The sequence below is a fragment of the Triplophysa dalaica genome, chromosome 2 (genome assembly GCF_015846415.1).
Source record: "Triplophysa dalaica isolate WHDGS20190420 chromosome 2, ASM1584641v1, whole genome shotgun sequence".
Classification (NCBI taxonomy): Eukaryota; Metazoa; Chordata; class Actinopteri; order Cypriniformes; family Nemacheilidae; genus Triplophysa; species Triplophysa dalaica.
Window position 1 is genome coordinate 9,698,921 of NC_079543.1, and position 21,070 is coordinate 9,719,990.

The following is a 21,070-nucleotide window of genomic DNA, read 5'->3' on the forward strand; positions in this document are numbered from 1 at the left end:
GGATGTTACTGCTACCGGCAGCAAGCCACTTAAATTTAGTTTGTGCATTATTATAGAACAGAACCCCGACCCACACAATATGTCTATACTTTGTTACTTTCTGAGAAACACCTATACATGTGCATAGATTAGATAAAATATTGCATGCTCACAATCAGTTTTGTGACACAAAATAATAACAGTTCTCGGATCTTTCAGCAAAAGCTCTTCCAAATCAGATATTTAAAATAATGTGCATGCTTTGTTAATAACAGCAACAGAGCATAAAGACAAAGGCAAAAAGAAAGGGAATGCTGGTGGAAAAGTGTACCGCCCAGCCAAAAGGAAATCGTACACTCACACATTACATCGTCTTTAGCTTTTATCTAAAGGCACATTTCGGGCCTGCTCATTTGTGGTGCAGCAAACATCCTTTGCAACGTAAAAATATACTTGCAATGTGCCCCTTCTGAAACACTGTAATATTTTTATGATCATAGAAAATGTTCCAGCATGGATATTTAAGAAATGAGAAGTAATATACTGGCTGATAGAACTATTGTCTGTTGAAAAGATTTGTCTTAAATAAATGTCTTTAATAAATGTCTTAAATAAATGATCTCAACACTTAGGTTCACAACAACAGCCTGCTTATTTAATGTAACTAAAAGGTACAGTGGCTCAAAAAAAGTTTGGAATTTTGAAATTTAAAATAAGTTAAATAAAAATGAAGACAAAAATATTTGGAGACTTCATAAGAAAAATACTCAATAAACTCTTCATACTACGCTCTGCAAACATCCCAAAATGTGACGTATTAACTTTTTTCTGAAACACATTGTCAGATAGTATTTCCAATTCTATCAATCTGGCAGCTCTGAAAAGCTCAGCGTTTTTGTCTGAAGATAGCACACAGTTGAATTTTTTACTTAGTGCACTGAAATTCCTTAATTCGAAAAGTGACTTAGAGTAAAATATACTTTTGTTGACACTGTGTATGTGTTATACAAAATATACAAAAAAGTAATTCTCTCCCCTTCTGTAATGGAACACCAATGATTACAGACGAGGAGATACAAAAAAACTACTTTAATAATGCAAGAACGAAAACACGAGAGTTACAACACCGGAGAACCATAAACGTTAACATTTACATTTAAGATTTGACAGAGAACAAGACAACTAGTGTGAATAGCAACAGAAAGTAAACTGTAAACTGTAAGTTAAGGCCAGGCAATGTAATGTCTATGTGTGAAAGAGCTTCCTGTCTGATTTAGAGAAGAGGGAGGAGTTGTGAAAATGAATGGTATAAAATAGGTAGCACAAGGTCAGGTAAATGCAAAAGTAAAGAGAGATAGAAGATAAGCCTGGAAGATGGTAAGTCCTTCTAGCACATATCTTTTGCATCCAATAAATAATGGGTTTTATTTTGTGTAGTTAAACCCATTCTTGCTTAAATAATGTAAATAATTTCAGAGTCAAAAACCTCTGTTAAACTTAAAAGCAGTAAATGTATATCAAAAGAGATGTTTTATTCTTCAAAGAGTTTATTTGAACATTTATGCTTTTTTAAGAATTTGTAACCCATGAGGCCTATTGCTGTACATTATATTGGGTGGCGGACATACTTCAAAAAGAAAGCATATTACCTGAGCAGCACTTATTTTGTTTTTAAAAAGAATAAAATTATATTATTGCATGCAATTTGGCAAAACACTAATTAAAATAGTCTCTTTCACAGTATAAAGCAGGAACAAGGTTTATCTGGCTGTTCACACTTCTTTGGGGGCCTGGTAACTTTTTGACTGTGAAGAGAGGTATTTTTTAATTCACACTCATCCATGCATTATTTGTTGATGTGTCCTAGAAAAAGAATCCATTGATCAATGTAATTCCGTCATTTAGGTGGTTCAACCGGCTATGTGAACGTCACAGCATAGTCAATTGCCAGGAGTCTGTAATGTTGATGGCTTTGAGGATTGGTTCAAAGTGGACCATTTCTGCGTCCAATACTTCAGTAAACCTTTAAACTTCACTGATGCAGAGGTAGCACTGGGACATTTTATCTGCATATGTCACATTATTTTACATCATACAGTATAGGATATTAAGTATAACTATTATAGTAATTGAAAGTTTGTTCTGTTTTATACCCAGTTCAGCTGTCAAGCTAAAGCCCCTGGTGGACACCTGGTGTCAGTGCATAATAAAAATGCTAATTATAAATTGCTCGCCATTGTGAAGAAGTTTAACCCAAAGGACCTGCGCATCTGGCTTGGAGGATATGAATTTTTCAAGGTAACAAAAGAATTGTGGGGAGGTTCAAAAATGAGGAGAAATATTATATCTCATATACACTATTTTTTTTCACCCCTTCAGTCTGGCAAATTTCTTTGGATTGATGGTACTCTCTGGGACTATCAAATTTGGACACCTGGGGAGCCCAGTAACCTTTTCAAGAGTGTGGAAGAATGTGTGGAGATGAACTGGAACCGTAAGAGAGAATTTACAGTCAAATTAGTACATAAAGAAATACATTTACGGAATATTGTTTACAAAAGACACAAGTCTTTTTCACATTCACAGAAAAAAAAACATTTATAAAATAAGTTTTCCAAATGTATAACCAAATGTACCTTTTTTTTAATATGATATAAATATCTGCATCAGAATTCTGTCATTTGGCGAGGCATGCTTAGTAAATTTGTGTTTTAGATCTCTATAGCCAGTCAAACAACATTTACCAATCACATTAAAATGACATATAAAGTAAAAAGAGAATATCATGGGGGAAAAACTTTTTTTTGAAGGTTGTGCTATCATGGGTTTGACTCCCACAAAACAAAAAGTGTTGCTTTGAGTAAAAGTGTCTGAAAAACAATATATATCAGTAATTATTACAAAATACGCATCAATACAATATCAATCATTTTAATGTTTACACACATTTTACTCACGTTTATACATAGAGGTGACATGAAAAGGTCAGATTTTTTTATTAAACAAAAGGTATAACAATCTCCCTCTTTCTCTTTCATTTTCAGATGTTGGCAAGTGGAATGATTTCTCTTGTTCAGTCAAGAAAAACTACATATGCGCCTTCAACCAAAACACCTGAGATCATTTTTCATAGCATTTCACATTCTATTTTCTCTTTTGCTTCAACAATTTTTTTTACAAAAACATTCCTTTAAAATAATAATAAAGTACTATTGCAATCACAATAATGGGTTTTTTTCAAAAATGTTAATGAATATTGATGGTAGAATGCTGTAAATGATTCTAGCACGTATTTAAAATGAGTTTTTTGTATATATAAAATAATATTTGCATATATATCGTAAATTAGATTATATTTTTGTATAGATTTTTACAGATACGTCACAATTTTCTCACTTCAGTGGTCACCTGAAGATATGGCATTGTAATGCCCCAGTGTCAGTGCTTGAAGTGCCGGAATACGCCAGTATTTCTCTATTTTAATCTTCAGCGTAAACCTTCACTTTTTCTAGCGTACCGGCTCACAAGTGTTGGGCAAGTTACTCTGGAAAAGTAATTATTTACCAGATACTAATTACATATTCAATAGTGTGAAGATGCAAATTACTATACTATAATTTAATTTCTTATTACTAATTACTTTCTATATTCTACATCAACCTTGATTAGTTAAGTGATTCAAGGATAGACATGAAACGGCTCTTTAAATTCATTCAAATAAATAATATAAACTGCATCAAGAATTCTTATTAACTCACCAAAGTACTACAAATGTGAGAATGATACATTAAAGCAGTGGTTCTCAACTCTGGCCCGCGAGATCCATTTTCCTGCCGAGTTTAGCCCGAACTCTGATATAAAACACCTGAACAAGCTAATCAGCGTCTTTATGAATAGACGCGTTCAATTTAATGCGGCGCTGCGCAAATCTATCAGCGTATGACATTTAAGTACCGCGAGAGCAATTCAACTGCACATTGCTCGGTACGGATTTGAATCGCTCTCGCGGTACTTCAATGCGATATGCCAAACAATCTGTGCAGCCCTACATTAAATTGTACGCTTCTGTTCCTGAAGTCACTGATTAGCCTCATCAGGTGTTTTATCAGAGTTGAGGCTAAACTCTCGTTAAAAAACGCTGTATTTTCCACATACCGTGCATGTTTGTACCTCCTCTTCTCCCCGACTCTCTGAAGCGCCCTGATTTTTTACAATTCCATCGCTCTGAAAAGTGAGGTGTGCTATGATTGGCCAGTTGGTAAGTGCATAGTGATTAGTGGAACACTAGAGCATTCCACGGAAATGTAGCGCCTCTTACCATATTCAGAACATGAGTTTCCAAAGCAATTGTACTTACAGGTGATAAAATGTCATCAGTACTTCCCTCAATTCGAGCCCGAATCTGATACGGAAAATGAATGGTCGAGCAGATACATCAACTTTGCCAGCAGGACTTGAGCAGAATGTAAAGGATTGGTAAGGTTTTATTAACAAGAAATATTATGTTAAAACTATAGCTTACTGTTTTACCTTTTATATACAATGTTATAAAGACTATAAACAAACAAAAATATACATCATACAGAGTTTGTGTGCGATAGAAACAAGCTCTCTTTAAACCAGGGAATGGTAACATAATACAAAACACGAGAGCGTCGGTCCTTCTTGATCAACCGTTGACTCAGCAAAGACAATAAATCCCATTATAAACACGACATTTCTTGCCTCTAGTTGGAACATTATTACTGATTACTAGGACTTACGTTGTCTTTTTTCACGTTGCATGCTTGTCTGCATTTGCAGATCATTAACACACGATAAACTCAACCAGCGTTAGTCAGTAGCAAAGTCTTTTACACTGAAATATACTTGCAGGCTGCGAATCTGAAGCGCCTGTCATGCAAAGTTGGAATGGTTGGAACGGCCCCACTTTTTAACCAAAGCTTTCGTGCATTGCCAGTCTTGTTATCTTCCAAGTTCGTGAAGCAATCTTCGGTGAAATACACTGCACAAAATTGAATATTCGGATTGTACTTTTCTGGAAGAGTGTTGTAAATAAAATGTAACCATTGATTTTTAGATGTCTCATCTTTTGGAAGGGCAAACAAAGAGGCTTTCTTTTCGCAACGATACACACAGCGTCTCCACGACATGGTTACGTCAGCAGCGATAAAATGAGATTTACAAGTACGCCCACCTAACTTGTGTTTACATTTGAGCTGTCTTAGTCAAGTCATACCACAAAATGACGAACATTTGCTGTGGTATGGTTACAGAAGGCTTTTCAGGCAGGTCTGGTTGAGCAATCGCTTTTAGATAGAATGCATCTTTTGTTTCAACACTTAAACTTTTGCAATTTTACGTGTCTAATAGATGCATGGGCAACTTATAACACACCAAAGAATCAGGAAAACATGTTTTCGCGCCATATGACCCCTTTAATTCCACGATTGCCCACACATATATTATACACAGTATTTAGCTTTACATCAGAAGTAACTGTAATTAAATTACAGGAAAAATAAGAATTATTTCTTACTTTACCTTTTCAATGGAAAAGTAATTAGATTAACTAAATACTTTAGTACCCAAAACTACTCACATGTTGCCGGTACTTTGTCACTTTGAGTCAAAGAGTCATTGTACTGTATGGGTGATTAGTGATGACATCCCACTACAGGGAGGAAGCGCTTATGCTTCTGTACGTTCCAGACAACATTTCGGATATTTCTACCTCAAAGTCAGAAATTAATGTCTGGAATGGCTCTCGAAGTCAGACACAGGATTAGCGCAGAGCATGAGATACTCTTTTTAAAGGGAGATAGAAGTTTCTGTAATACTTCCATTTGGAGAAAGCAAAAAGGCTAACAAGTCCCATGGACATCCCTTAAAATATCTTGCCTCTGGTCTCCTTTCCTGCATTTTGCTGGAGCCACGACGTTTGCATAAGCGGTTGGGTTTTTTTGGCAAAAGAGTGCAGGCTTTCCATTGTGCCTTTGGTGTGGAGCTACCCAATTTCAACAGATTGACCAAACAGGGGCCAAGCAGCATTTCAGCCAATAAAAAAGAAAAAGATAGAACATTCAGCAAAATGAAATGAAAGATGACAGTCTGCAGATGGGCGCTAATGACTGTGACTGTGTAGTGAGATGTGAGAAGACAAACATAAAGCCAACGGTTTTAAATAAAAATGATAAATGGAAAGATTTCAGAGATGCAAACTATACTTATCTTTTGCGAATTCTGCTGTTTTAAATGAAAGCCTAGGTGGTTTGTCACATGATGAAATGTATGTTTAACTTGACATGCCTTGACACAAGTTAATTTAATATAAGTTATAAGATAATATGCCATTAAAATCCATTAATATCGCAGCTGTCCTTCCGTAACCTCGGATGTCCAAATTTGCTGTTTTTAAGGAAATGGATAAAACACTTTACTTTTCAAATGAACACACAGTGTTGTTAAAGTTGACAATCACTTTTGATACTTCTTATTGGTTAGATATTACAGTACATAACCCAGTGACACAAAAATGGGTCAGAAGAGATATGCAAGAAATTAGTTGAATGCACAACACATGACAATAGCCATGCTGACGAAAGATGAGGATTTATATATTTATGGTATAATCATACAGCAGGGCTATTCAAATCTTACCCTGGAGGGCCGGAGCACTGCAGAGTTTAGATCCAACCCTGATCAAACTTGCACACCTGTGATTTTCTAGCGATACTGAACAGCTTGATTAGCTTGCTCAGGTGTGTTTGATCAGGGCTGGAGCAAAACTCTGCAGTGCTCCGGCCCTCCAGGGTAAGATTTGAATAGCCCTGCCATACAGGAACAATCTCGTAGAACTTGCTGTTCATTCTTTTTTCTATGTGACTTTTAATAGCAAAGTTGTCAAACAATTCGAGTGACATCATATGAGACAGAGATTTCGGTTTTATTTATGATTCATATGCATATCCTGTATATGTTTATTTAATTTGAATAGATTTAATTCACACTGTCTCTTAACCCTTCGGTTAACATTGCTTGTCCACCAGTAATATAGCGGCACAAATATTAGCGCCACACTGGTTCCCTTGACCAAAGGTTTTACAAAAATATGTCATCCTACGGTTGCTCGATTTTACCCAACCACTGATTAAAACAACCCACATATTTTAGGGTTATAAGCTGGATACCAGTTTCTCCAAAAATTACTTTTTGTCTCACCTTGACTGTTGAAAAGTCCAGATAAGCGTCCAATGACCTCCTTTCCATTAATAGGAAATCATTTTTGGGGATCAAGAACGTGTCCATACATTCATAAACATTTTCAGAGGTTTTTATCTCATTGGATATCCTTTGTGGCCTTTGTTTCTGCGCAGCATTTGATAGCAGAGCTTTAGGAATAGCAAAAATGCGTGCATTCGGCACAACTTCTCTTTCAAGCAAGTGTCTGTTGTCCTTTCTTTCATTATCCAGCTCACTTATAGTCTCATCATTTTCAATAATAATGTCTTGTTTCACATCTGACAGATATTCATTTCCGTCCTCTGTTTGGTTCTGCTCTGTTGTCATCTGAGGAACATGAAGCTCAGTATCTTTGTCTGGATGGACAACATCATCTGGCATTGCTTGTTTACCAGCGTCTTTCTGAGGTGAACTGGTTTTGCTGGGCAAATAAGGCAACCATTCCTCGCCAGTAAATACTTCCTCCATTAAGTTGATTGGTTCAAGGTTGAGTTCAAAGTCTCTTAAGGTGAACGTTCTTTTGAAAATGATCATACACGTTACATAGAATTTAACCCTGCACTTAACTTCAAGTAGATGTACAGTAAAATGTTATTATGTGTATTGTTCTTTAACACCATGGTTTAAAGAAGAGCGTGATAGCGCAGGTGATAGCGCAGCTAGAAGCCCATTGGTCAGACAAACCTTAGATTACTTTGCTGTACATGATTTGTGTTTCTGGATCTGCATATATGATAACACCCTTCACTAACAAAGAAGTTGTGCATTTACACCTTAAACGAAATAAACTATTGCAGAAATGTTGAAGAGTATACTACTTTGGCAAGTTGGCAACCAATGATTTGTTACACTGGACGTCACGTGGTCTAGATTGCGGAAGACAAACAATGTTTTCAGACTTTGTACATATCCCCTCAACTCCACAGCAATTTCTACAAAAAGATCTGTCTTTTTTTAACTGAATGTAATCATGTCAGCGGTTGTTCACGTCCTGATACCCTTCGCGCTTTGCATAGCGCTTGCAAACACTGACATATTCAACGAAGTTCTGGTGGACGTTACTTACGATCACTATGCGGAGAAAAAAGTCGACAATCTGCCCGCCTTCCTGGCTATGCCGTTTAACTGCCTGATAAATGTAGGCTACATATTATTGGGTATATATTGGCTCCTTCAACCGGTTACAGACTGTAAAGACAGCCGTGCAGTCGCCTACGCCAAGAACGTTTTCGCGCTCATGGCAATCGCATACGGGCCCGTGCAGTGGGTGCGCTTGTCCACCTTGCGCCGCGCACCGTCAGTTTTGGACCAGTGGTTTACTTTACCAATTTTTGCATGGGTGCCGGTGTGGTGTAATGTCATTGTCAACGGTTGGTCGTCTCGTTACACCGTAATAGTTGAAACGTGTTCAATTCTCAGCTATGGACTGGCGGTATTACACGACCGTGGATTTGAAGTTGCGTTGGGTTGCCACATCGCCTTCGCAGTGTTTAAGGGTGTCCAAGCGCAGAAGAGTCACGGAGATACTGTGTCCATGCGTTACTTTTGCTCGGCTGCGATTTCCTGCTTTGGTTTTGTGGTTCTGAAGCTTCAGGATCATTCTCTTGCGGAGTACTGGATGTTTCAAAATCTCACCGGACATTTCTGGTCCAAAGTTTGCGACATTCTTCAGTTCCATTTTTGTTTTTGTTTTCTCACTCACCTCAGTAAAAAAGTCAAAAAAACTTCATAAACGATCATGAACGAAATGTTGGCGTGTAGGCTATAATAATATGGAATAATTGCAATGTACACACTTGAAGCAAACTCCTGCTTGACAGTTTTTAATTAAGACTGTTATATATAGACAATATGTTAACACTTTAAAATAAGGTGTTAATTATTAACAATTAGTTATTATTAGCATTAGGCAAGATGAACTATCAATGAACAATTATCAATGTTAGTTCATGTTAATTTCAGCATTTACTTACTAATACAATATTGAAATCAAAGTTGTCAACATTAGTTAATGCACCATGAACTAAAATGAATAACTGTATTGACATGAAATAACATTAACAAAGATGAATAAATGCTGAAAAATAAATCATTCATTGTTGTCTATTGTTAGATAAGGCTTCTATAATGTTAACCTATAGCACCTTATTGTAAAGTGTTACCGATCATGTTTATAGATATGGACGGGGATATGAGCCTTATTTTGTTTGTACAAAGAAGGTCTACGAATTTCTCAAAACTAATGTACAGTACCTCAGTAATATTCACAGCAGTCCACACCTTTCACTCTCCTACCTTTTTTTATGTGGGTGAAATTAAAGCATTTGATGTTGTTATTGTCACATCAAGTCTTTAGCATACCAATAACATAACAGTTCATCTTAAACAAGACTCATAAAAGCTTTTGATATTTACATTTAGGGATTTAGCGGACACTTTTATCCAAAGCACAATTTATGCTTACTATCCTCTTTAATCCGAAAGGTGCACATATCTAATTGCATAATGTTATAACATACTGACTTGAAGACAAATTTTGAACTTGATAACTAAAAACTGATTACTGATTACAAGATGTGTTATATTCCCAGTTTTGCAATCATTATTTTTATATTTATCATTTTAAGATTTGCAAATTATATTTCAAGTTTTGTAATGCCGGTCAGAACTGGCTCAGAATGGTGTAATTTCTTATTGTTCCACAGTAGTATGAGCACTGCCTCTCGGAATTCTTTATTTGTGCAGTAGATGAATGGGTTCAACCCACAGTCCAGGTACGCCATGACTGATGATAGTGATCTCAGCCAGTCAGGAGAAGGAGACAGGTCGAGCCTTCCGAGGAGAATTAACTAACAAAAGAAAAATAAACAGAATCATTGCAGTTGAGATAATGTAAGAAGAGTTTTCCCCCAAAATTTAATTTTTATAATTTATTCACCCTCATGTCGTTCAAAATCTGTATATGATTCTTTATGGGACACCTATTATATTTTGAAAAATATTTCAGTCGTTTTGTGTTCATACAATGGGAGTCAATAGGGATCGATGTTGTTTGGCTACAACCTTTCTTCACAATATCTGCTTTTGTGTTCTGACGAAGAAAGTCATTCAGTTTAGGAATGACATAAAAGTGAGTAAAAGATTGAAGATTTGAATCTCTTACTATAATATTATAATAATATATAATATTCTTTACCACGTTTACAATACAAAGCTGTTATCACTATTTGTAACTTTTCTCACCTCAGATGCAGTAAATGGAGCATAACAGAGCAGATACAGGATCACAAGTAGTGGAGTTACAGAAGACAGGTCATCCTCACTACAGAGACATAAAATAAGCCCACACATGCAACATCATATCAGGATGAGTCTAGTAAAGTTCCATCCAAATTTCAATTTGCACCAGTTTCAATTTTACACACCTGGCAACGTCTTTACTGTATCCTACATAAGTCAGGATGCAGCAGAACAGTATAAGAATTAATGGGACAAAGATGGAGATTGAGAAGGTACAGAGGATGTAAACAAGCATGTCGGAGTAACTGCTTTCCCAGAAAACGGCACACAGCATTTCTGCAGGATCATACCTGAACCAAGAATAATGTGATAGATTAAATTTTGGAATGTATTTGGAAAATCAGATTTTTTAGTTAAATTATGGTACAGACTCACTTTATCCAATTATAGCCTACCGGCACTGCTCCAAACACAGATCCAGTACACCACGATGCCAAACATGCTATTGCCATGAGAACTGACAGCCCTGTACCTTTGGAGGGGATACCTAAAAAACGCTGAACACTAAGAACCGCTGAGTTGTTGGGAAGAAGCAGAGAGACATAAGATGAGAGATAACGTTATTCCAGTTCTGCTCATAAATTCATGCATGCTTTAAGGAATATGAAAATATTTATTTTAAAACAATGTAAGACAAAAACGCAAAATAGGATTCTGTTTTTATTTTGTACCGCTTTGATGTAATAATGGAAATATATATTCTCTGCTGATCTATGACAATCTTTTTCTCAATGTTGTAATACCTATGCTTCCAATAGAAGAAGTGATGAAGGTGAATTTTAGCAGACTGACCACCTCACACCATGGTGAGATCTCACCTTCACTCAGCACAGCCAAGAGAGAGCCACAGATTATGAAAATAGAGCAGAAGAAATCTGAGAGCGTGAGGCTGACAAATGGCAGCCAGTAAATGCACCGAAAATGGTCTTTACACTGTAAAAAAAAGGAAAAAAGGATGAAAGTCTGGCATGATTGGAAAAGGGTGAAAGGATGACGTTATTTAAAAATCTGGAAGAATAACCAAAGACATAATTTTCTCATTAATTTGAAGGGATAGTATTTTGTAACTATAATGGTGCTCTTACCACAATTTTAACTACTAAAACCAGTCCATTTCCCAGAACACCTAATACCATCTCCATGCTGAGAATGGGACCAAGCACAGATTTCTCAACACTGGACCAATACCTCTCCTCTGATTCAGTTATATTATGTGAAGTGTTCACTAAAATAAGAAAGGTATAAAAACAAGTGTTATTTCAAATTAACAAAAAAATCACATTTAAAATCAAAGGTTAATGTGAATAACTAAGCACTGTGATTAAAAAAAACATACATCAACCTTCTTTATGTCTCTCAAGTCAGTCAGTCTGTGACACATCACATCAGATTACAATTTGTCTTTCAAATTTTTTTACAAATAATTTTGGACTTACTTTGTCACTGAAGCAGAGAACCACAGATCAACCCAAGAATTAACACTCAGTTGTTCTGAGTATACGTGATGCTCCAGACACAGTTGTGATACGTGAAGATGTACGTCACACCTCTCTTTAATTAAACTTATCCTGCCTCATTAAGCATTAGCCACAAAAGCCTTATTCTGCTTTTTTTACAGTGACAGCACTAAATGGTGTGTGTAGCAGAGAATCAGTACAACTGAAAGGATTCTGATTTTTAAATACTTGCAGTATAACCTTATTATATATCTTATTACATTATATGTCTATCTCAACCCCCAAATTTTAAGAACTTGCATGTCCCTTGTGAAACAGTTCTGTGGCAGTTATGGTACATTGGTTTTAACAGTAAAGATTACCACAGAATTATCATAGTACCATGAAACATTAAAGAAACATGATAGGACTTATGTTGTTGTAGTTTAACCTGTTATTGTTAAGGTAAAAACATCATACACACAAATTACATAGTGCTTAAATTTTGATTGTAGCCTACCTAGTCCTACAGTATGTTATGTTTAATTATCATGTACATAATGTTAAAGAAATTCTCAATTAAACTAGAACTTTATTTTACAATTATATATAAACATTTAAACCATAAAGGAACCACAGCAGACTAAATAAAGGAAATAATATTTGTATATTTTCTATTATTTTCTATATATTACAACATGTACAAAAACTATTTAAATTATATCCAATATTCAATTTTCAATACATTTTCATTTCTTAAGCACAATATATATATATATATATATATATATATATATAGAAGAAAAAAAACTAAAATAAAAGCTGTCGTATGACGAAGTAACCTGTGACCTCACTTCCGGCGAACTCCTCGTGTGTTTCCTTACTCGTCCGCTGTTCTGGTTGAGAAGGCCAAATAGCGACTTTCCGGTGAGTGCTGACTGTTTTATAAATTCTTTACGCTTCTCGTCTTTCTGAGAGATTAGACATTGTATTTTGTACAACTGGCTAAAATTCAATATTTTTTATTGAGTCAAATGTTGGTAAAGGGGTTAAAGGAGTAATACACGTACAGACAGTGAAAGTCCTTGAGAAATGAACCTGTGGCTTAACTGCTCCCCCAGACACTGCACGTAACCTTTAAAGGTGTTTAACTTTGAGGAATGCACGTGCAAATAACAAACATGTATATGGTTATTTATGCATTATCACCGCGGTCTTTTTTTACCGCTAACGTTAATTGTGTGAATAACACGGACGGTCTTGTGCCCGTGCCCTGAACTCATTGCAGTAGTCTTGCATTATCTGACGTCTAACGTTACGGTGACGCAGTGCGTCAGGCATATTTATGATGGACATGTTATATGTGTACTGTTAATGGGTTATAGGTATTGATAGATTATGTTGTTCTGAATGTAAAAACGGTTAATTTAGCTGATGCCTTGAAATGTAACGGAACCAAAGTTTTGGGGTTTTGTGTACTTCCGGGAAGGGAAGTCCGTCATGATGCACTGTTTTGTATAAGCGCCTGTTGTGAAACAGTTTGTCCATTTAAAAAAAACTGTTTACTAACATATGTAACTAATAAAAACATATTTTACTAAAATTGTTAATGTTATGTGTGAGAATAACTAGTCTAAATCAAATGTTTCATAGTCATGCAAAAATAAAGAAAAGCATTTATAACAGTATTGTTTTCTCTTATCCGCCAAACTCTTTTTCTTTATACCTTACAGTGCACATAACTTGAGATGTCTGCAGCATTACGTGTGCTCTACTCTGCATCCAGGCCAGGTTGGTTTTCAAATGACTACACTAAAATCTGGGTCAAGAATATATTAGCAATGAATTCAGTCGCAATCTGAATTTTAATTAAACTATCGATAGAAGTGATATTTCATTTGCATGCATGCCTTTATATAACTAATTGTGTCAATGGGTTTTTCCAAAGGCTCGTTTTTGGCCAGTCAAAATCTTGCACGTCCTCTCAGTCTATCAGCACACAGGGCCGGGATAAGTAAGTATATTAACCATAGACATATATATATTAACTAGACTTCTGATTGTCCGCTGGATTGTACGTCAACACTGCAGGTATATTGGTGAGGGTAAACGCCGACTACAAAGACATACGAGTGAATGGTGGAGCTGCAGTTTTCTGCGTAAAAACACAACATTGTTTTCCTTCCTTAAGTAATTTCAATACTTTTCTATTTGCGTGGAGTACAGAAACGTTTTGGATCCAGTTAGAAAAATGGTTAAAGACTTGAATATGTATTTATTGTCATATGGAACTGTTAAAACTCATGCTCGTCAAGCAATCATTTAGGCTTAAATAATTGTGTACACATCCCTAATGTGAAATAATTTAAAGTAGATTAAATGCACATTATCAGAACACGAGTCGTTCACTTTAAAATCCTGGGAAAAGACAAAACAATGTGTCTTTACTAAATGGCTATATACTGCTATTTCATACTTGTAATACACGGCAGTGTTATTTGTTTAAATATTTTACATATATCATGTTTTACTGCTGTAACGGTTTTACCGGATTAATAAAATAACATCTTTTATCTTTGAAAATGTCTAAAACTACTACAGAAAAAGCCATTTCCACAGTGAAAACATTTTGTTTTTATAAAATACGTAAATTAAACTATATTATCTTGGTTGTTTTGTTTGAAGATTCAAATAAAACTCTCTACATGTCTGTGCTTTATTCTCGTCTACTGCAAGGTGGTTATTTATTCTGTTGCTTGACATGTCTACAACATATCATGGAACGTTGTGTTATCTAGTGGATTCCTAGGAATAACAGGCACAAAGAATGGATTTTACATTCCTTATGACAATCATTAATTTTAAAGTAGGCTATAACTATCGAGATATGAACCAACTCAAGAAATGATAAGGCTATACTCTACGTATACCGTTAACCGTTGAAATATGTTAAGAAATGTAAACGTGATTGTGCTTTTAATGGCGAAAAAGTGCAGCTCTCCCATTGGGTTCAGTGGGCTTTTAGTGCACGGTCGCCCTCACTAATATGGCGGCCCCGTTGACGTATTGCAGCAGAGGAGCAAAGCGACTAATGTAGCTTCTAGGTATTTATAATGTCTATGATATTAACTACATAAACAGCCACTCGAGTGTATGTCAAAGTTTACTTCAATGTCCCCTAATGTGTAACATTACAATTTCATTTGCAGAATATGTCAATAATCAGGAAGATGCCACAGATATGAAATCCATAACGGACCGTGCAGCTCAAACTCTTTTTTGGACAGAGTTGTTTAGAGGTAAGAAACAAAATGTGACCCTTTTGTCTTTAACCCACTTAACATAATCAAAGATTAATAGATAACTGTGGCTCATAACTCGGATATTAATGAATAATTGGGATAGAAACTTACCCAAAACATTCGTTAATACAGGGTTGGGAATGACCATGAGCTATCTTTTCCGTGAGCCTGCTACCATCAACTACCCGTTCGAGAAGGGCCCTCTCTCACCCCGTTTCCGTGGTGAACATGCCCTGCGCAGGTATCCCTCTGGAGAAGAGCGATGCATTGCATGTAAACTATGTGAGGCCATTTGCCCTGCCCAGGTATATTTGCATTTCTCATTTTGTTATGATCTTTTATTAGATTTTTCTGTAATAAATTGCAATATGAAATCTAAGAAATATGATGTATAAACAAATGCACTAAAGGTTTAGTGTTTCAGGCCATCACGATTGAGGCAGAGCCCCGTGCTGACGGTAGCAGGCGGACAACACGCTATGACATAGATATGACCAAATGCATCTACTGTGGCTTTTGCCAAGAGGCATGTCCTGTGGACGCAATTGTAGAGGTGAGATCCTGACAGCACATAACCCTGGTGATAACTCAAGCGTCATGTAGACATCAATCAAATTCTTCTTTTACCAGTCATCCTGTGACCATATTAACTGAAGTAAATGTAATTTTCCCTGTTTATCTCTCAGGGCCCCAACTTTGAGTTCTCCACCGAGACTCATGAAGAACTGCTTTATAATAAGGAAAAGCTCCTCAACAATGGAGACAAATGGGAGGCGGAGATTGCTGCCAACATTCAGGCTGATTATCTCTACAGATAGACAATCTGTCAGTCTAGCTTCATGGACTCGCACCTCAACCCAGTAACAGTACAGACGTCATGCTCTTTAACCAATATTCCAAGTTTCAAATGTACATTTTAGATGTGCTTTTCAGACAGTTACAGTTGTGTTGAGTGCTATTTCAAAGCCCAGGGATTGACTCTTTTTGACACGCTGTAAACAGACACGCACTGATTTCTCTCTCAGTGTAAGCATGACTGCACATTACAGGAAAACTAAAATGAATGATGCACCACTATGAGGCAAATGTTAAGTGTTCATTTCAAGATATTCAATCAATCCATCCTTCCCACTATCTCCTAAAAAATTATCCATCCAGAGGATATCAATGAAGAAACAGGTGTAACCTTTAAAGCATGTCAGCGAGTTGAATTTCTCACATTATAACAGATAAACAGTTTTATTTGTCCTTGAGAGAACTGTACAAAGACTAAATACTTGTGGACCGTATAAAATAAATAAATTAATGCTCTGTCTAAATATTTTGATCATTTTCTTTCTTCTTTTAAATGTATTTGTATTTTATCAATTGACAATATTTTAACATCATAAGGTTGAAATGTAATAATGGACATTTAAGTGCTGTGATGCGGTTTTTAATTACTTGTGTTGGTGTCTTTTAAAGCTTAGAATCCTACAATCAAATTGCAATCTACAATTTCCTTTATCCCAATTTTGCTGCTGACAAGGAGGTGTTACTTTTATTTATTTACTAAATTAAATTAGGTTGTGTTATTTAAGATTACATCCAATTATACTTTACAAAAGAAACAAAGTTTTGAATTTTGTTTTATCAGGGCTGTGGCAATTTTATGAACGTGAAACATTTTTATTTTAAATTGTATTGTCTGTTTTAAGGTTTAACGTAGCCAGCATTATCAGACATGATGCCCAAAACCCGACGTAATAAATTATTAGGCCGATATGATCAATCAAAAATGAATGTGCAAAAACGCAGTCAAAGAACACAATCCTTCTCATATGCTAGTTGGTCTGTGAGATGTGCACTTTGTGGAGATCGAGGAGCACCTCGGAAGAAGCAGATTAGCTACCCAGCATTCAACTGTTGCTCTAATCCGATTTGAACGGATAGGCTTAGGACAACTACCAGTCTGGGACCATACTGCCATATTGTTTGTTCTTTTTTAATAAGAAAACATAAAGAACATACTGTTTTAATTTTTCTTTAGTGTGTCAACAAGATCTTTCTGAGACTCTCAACCGGCTGTAGGTATGTGTTGTAGTTTATCAATCTGAAGACGACGCTTCCTCTTTTTTATCTTCTACGTTAGTTATTATAGAGAGTTGATTGCCTGTAAGTGACATTGAACCGAAGATGAAGGACCGACTGGAGCAACTAAAAGCGGTAAGAGAATAATGATTTTGTAACTTTTACCATTCCTCAACTAAATATATTTGCACGGCGAATAACGAGGTATTGACGCCGTTTTTAGCCACTAATGTATCGGATTTTAGATGTTATATACGCTCAAGTGCTGCGAGCATCTTCTGGATTGCAAACTGTCGATCCAATGAAAAACATTCTACTATATTATTTACTATTAGTGCACTGTTATTGATTGCATAACGTTACTATCCTGTAGTTTTAACTGAAGTACATGGATTGTAAGATTGTAGTATAGTATTTACTATTGAAAGATTTAAAAACATATTAGTATATCAGCATTTTACTATAGTAAATATTATACTGTAGCAGTTTTATGTCACCAATTGTCTGGTCTGACATCTTTATTTGAAAGGAATATGCATTCACCATCTCTGTCAGGTGTATAGATAAACGGTAACCTCAGGGTAAAAAATCATGCCACATCAGTGGGCAAACTGGACCTCTACCCGTTAAAGCATGTGGTGGTAATGTGTGTTTTTGTCCTAATAGAAATCAGACCAAACACCTGATGATGTGGAAATTCCAGTGGAAAATAAAGAGTTTATGGATGAGTTCTTCATACAGGTATGTAAATGAACTATGTTGTTTCCAAATGAACATTTCACGTCATCCAATGTCACAATTGACTTTTTTTCTATAGATTGAGGAAATCCGGACCAGTATAGACCAGATTGATGAGAATGTGAATGAGATAAAGCGACTGTATTCTGTCATCCTTTCTGCAGCTACATCAGAGCAAAGTTAGTATCATAACATTTTACTTTAACTATAACCACCCATCGTTTTTTTCATATTTTTTTTAATTTATATAATATTTTCTTTTGTTCCCACACATGTGCAATGTTCAAATCTTCACTTGATTGTAATTTCCTTTTTTTAAACAGAGACACAGGACGAGTTGGAGGCAGTTACCAATGAGATAAAGAAACTGGCCAACAATGCCCGCAACAAACTCAAAAGTCAGTTTTGCATCTTCATGATAGGATACAAATTGTGGTCTATTGTGTAAATATTTCTTGATTACCTGGATACTTTTTTAAACTGTGAAACATTTGCCTGTAACTATAACATCATGTAGTGACATTTTGTTACTTTAGTATAGAAATAGTAAAAAAATAGCACTGTTGTCAACAGGCATTGAGCAGAGCTTGGCATCTAACACAGAGGAGAGAATTTCAGCAGATGTACGGATAAAGAAATCCCAGGTAACCCACTAACACTGTCTTTCCCAAACAGATGTAAAATTATTATTTTTTTATTCATACAATGCTCCTCTCTTCATTTTGCCATTCAGCAAGCAATTCTTGCTAAGAAGTTTGTGGAGGTGATGACCAGATACAATGAAGCACAAGTGGAGTTTAAAGAGAAGAGCAAAGGGCGCATCCAGAGACAGTTGGAGATCAGTCAGTGACAATCATATACACAGACTTTCTATTTCTTCCTACTTTCTAAAAAGGTTCCTTGTTCTGAAAAGCACAATGCTACTACATGCATGTGTAAGGTCAATGTTGGATTCTGTTTTGTAGCTGGTAAAACCACTACTGATGAGGAACTCGAAGAAATGCTGGATGGAGGGAATGCTGCAGTATTCACAGCAGGGGTTGGCACTATTCTGTAGATTGCACTATATGTCTGTTTGATGTTTTCTTGTAGGAATCAAGCTACATGTTGTGTTGGGTTTTAAACCTATACAGTTTGGTACATTGTTTTTATGTGTCATTCAATTATGTGCATTACAAACTTTTTTTCTGTAGATAATGGACTCTGGCATATCAAAGCAAGCACTGAGTGAGATTGAAGCAAGACACAAGGATATTATGCGACTGGAGAGCAGCATAAAGGAGCTGCATGACATGTTTGTGGACATTGCAATGCTGGTGGAGAATCAGGTGCACGCTTGTGTATTTTCTTGAGATAAATGAAGGGATTTTTCCACTTTCTGAGGCTTAAAATCAAACAGTGCCCATAGATTTTAGCATTTTATTCTGGTTTATGAACAGGGGAGCATGATTGACAGAATTGAGAGCAACATGGACCAGTCGGTGGGCTTTGTAGAAAGAGCAGTGGCCGACACTAAAAAGGCTGCCAAGTTTCAACAGGAGGCACGCAGGGTAAGCTTGCAAAAGTTTGGCAATGCAATTGCGCTGTATAACTGTTTATAAATGTCCTTTCTCTAACTTTCAAATGCAATCATTTATTTTTTACTATCAACGTTTTGTCTTCTCACTCTCCTCCACTGTTGCTATATAATTATCATACTCTCCCGGTCACTTCCTTATTCCTGTATAGAAAAAGATGATGATCATGGTGTGCTGCACAATTCTGGCCATTGTCGGAGGTTCTGTGGTGTATAGCTGGCTTACATAAACCTTCAACAAGGTAAACATGTTGATACTAAATATTGCAAGGTTTCTGTAAAAAAAAGTATCAGGCATTTGTGATGCTGCATCTAAGTTACATTCTGTCTTTCCAGGTGAAGGTTATCGTCTCTAAATTCATAAACTGTCATCAATAAAATGAAGCATCTTTGAGCCGATGAACCATAAGCACCCTCACATATATTTTCTGTGTTTCTGTATCACTATTTCTTCTTTTTTGTCTTTTGTTGTCTTGCTAACTTATCAATTGCCTTGCAGTGTTAGATGCATTGTAGTAAAATGAGTGCAAGCTACCTGGGAATTTTATAAAGGGCTAAATTATAAAGTGTCTATTTTATTGAGAATCAACAATATTGTTTCAGGGAACTTATATGTTTTGTGTTAAGATAAAAGAAGTTAATTGTTTTGTTGTAGAGGCCTCATCTTGGTAACTGGCACGGGGACCCACCCTAGGCTTCCAGTGACAAATATTTTGTGCACTTAGTACTTATTAGAAAAAAACTCTTAACCCTTAATTTATTTTCACGTTTAGGTGAAGATAAGGTTTAGGTTTTTTTAAAGAGGGTGATAAGTGACCCTTTATTATTGATCATTTGTTAATTGTAGAGTTGTCTTATTGTGTAGTATTGAGTTATTGAAGAGTAGCACAAAAGTATTACTGTATTTCTAAAGTAAATGTATTTGCTTTATATTGATAATTATAGAATTGAATATTCTCAAAGTGGTTGAGCTTTTAATTAAAAACTTGTGATTAAAAATGAAGTTGTATAAAACCATTTTTTTGTGAGCATTATTTGCGCGATTACGTCTTACGTCCTAGCCAAAGGAAGTCGTCGCTTGCTTAAAGACACAATGAGGCTTTAAAAAATCACAAGGGGTTTGTGTTTTAAGTCATATAATAAAACGGGAAAATATTAAGATGTTTTGTTTATCATAGACTTTATTTAGGGCCATTTACCGAAAACCCATAAAAAAAACTAAAAAATTTGGAGGGTTTTGACTTGAAGGGATACAGCTACCTCCACTGGGCATGCGCACTTCAATGCCGCATAATTTTGACACGCTGTAAACAGTTTATTAATATTTATTTATAATTGTAAGGTTATGTTTAGGGATTGGGTAGGTGTAGGCGTTAGCTAATTTTATTTATTGTAATTATATGGCGAGATGTTTCACATCTTTCGGC

The 21,070-nt window shown here is 35.8% G+C and overlaps 4 protein-coding genes and 1 pseudogene across 4 annotated transcripts; 4 read left to right on the plus strand and 1 right to left on the minus strand.

Moving 5' to 3' along the window:
• Nucleotides 1–1,334: 1,334 nt before the first annotated feature.
• Nucleotides 1,335–3,179, plus strand: LOC130411525 (lectin-like; annotated as a pseudogene).
• Nucleotides 3,180–6,931: 3,752 nt separating this feature from the next.
• On the plus strand, nt 6,932–9,811 carry tmem187 (transmembrane protein 187). Its single transcript, XM_056730405.1, has one exon. It carries the CDS (start codon nt 8,192–8,194, stop codon nt 8,951–8,953), a length of 762 nt encoding a protein of 253 aa, XP_056586383.1. The 5' UTR covers nt 6,932–8,191; the 3' UTR covers nt 8,954–9,811.
• A 13-nt stretch (nt 9,812–9,824) lies between these two features.
• On the minus strand, nt 9,825–15,498 carry si:dkey-9i23.8 (melanopsin). The gene is made up of 7 exons (XM_056730433.1): nt 15,371–15,498; nt 11,607–11,746; nt 11,265–11,454; nt 10,897–11,035; nt 10,647–10,811; nt 10,465–10,543; nt 9,825–10,070 (listed from the first exon to the last, which is right to left on the minus strand). Exons 1-7 carry the CDS (start codon nt 15,405–15,407, stop codon nt 9,858–9,860), a joined length of 963 nt encoding a protein of 320 aa, XP_056586411.1. The 5' UTR covers nt 15,408–15,498; the 3' UTR covers nt 9,825–9,857.
• Nucleotides 12,808–16,578, plus strand: ndufs8a (NADH:ubiquinone oxidoreductase core subunit S8a). The gene is made up of 7 exons (XM_056730418.1): nt 12,808–12,884; nt 13,691–13,748; nt 13,906–13,971; nt 15,167–15,256; nt 15,392–15,564; nt 15,684–15,812; nt 15,946–16,578. Exons 2-7 carry the CDS (start codon nt 13,706–13,708, stop codon nt 16,075–16,077), a joined length of 633 nt encoding a protein of 210 aa, XP_056586396.1. The 5' UTR covers nt 12,808–12,884; nt 13,691–13,705; the 3' UTR covers nt 16,078–16,578.
• A 564-nt stretch (nt 16,579–17,142) lies between these two features.
• On the plus strand, nt 17,143–20,590 carry stx3a (syntaxin 3a). The gene is made up of 11 exons (XM_056730391.1): nt 17,143–17,464; nt 17,996–18,070; nt 18,147–18,246; nt 18,391–18,465; nt 18,641–18,711; nt 18,801–18,909; nt 19,033–19,106; nt 19,261–19,395; nt 19,507–19,617; nt 19,796–19,885; nt 19,980–20,590. Exons 1-10 carry the CDS (start codon nt 17,435–17,437, stop codon nt 19,871–19,873), a joined length of 858 nt encoding a protein of 285 aa, XP_056586369.1. The 5' UTR covers nt 17,143–17,434; the 3' UTR covers nt 19,874–19,885; nt 19,980–20,590.
• Nucleotides 20,591–21,070: the final 480 nt, after the last annotated feature.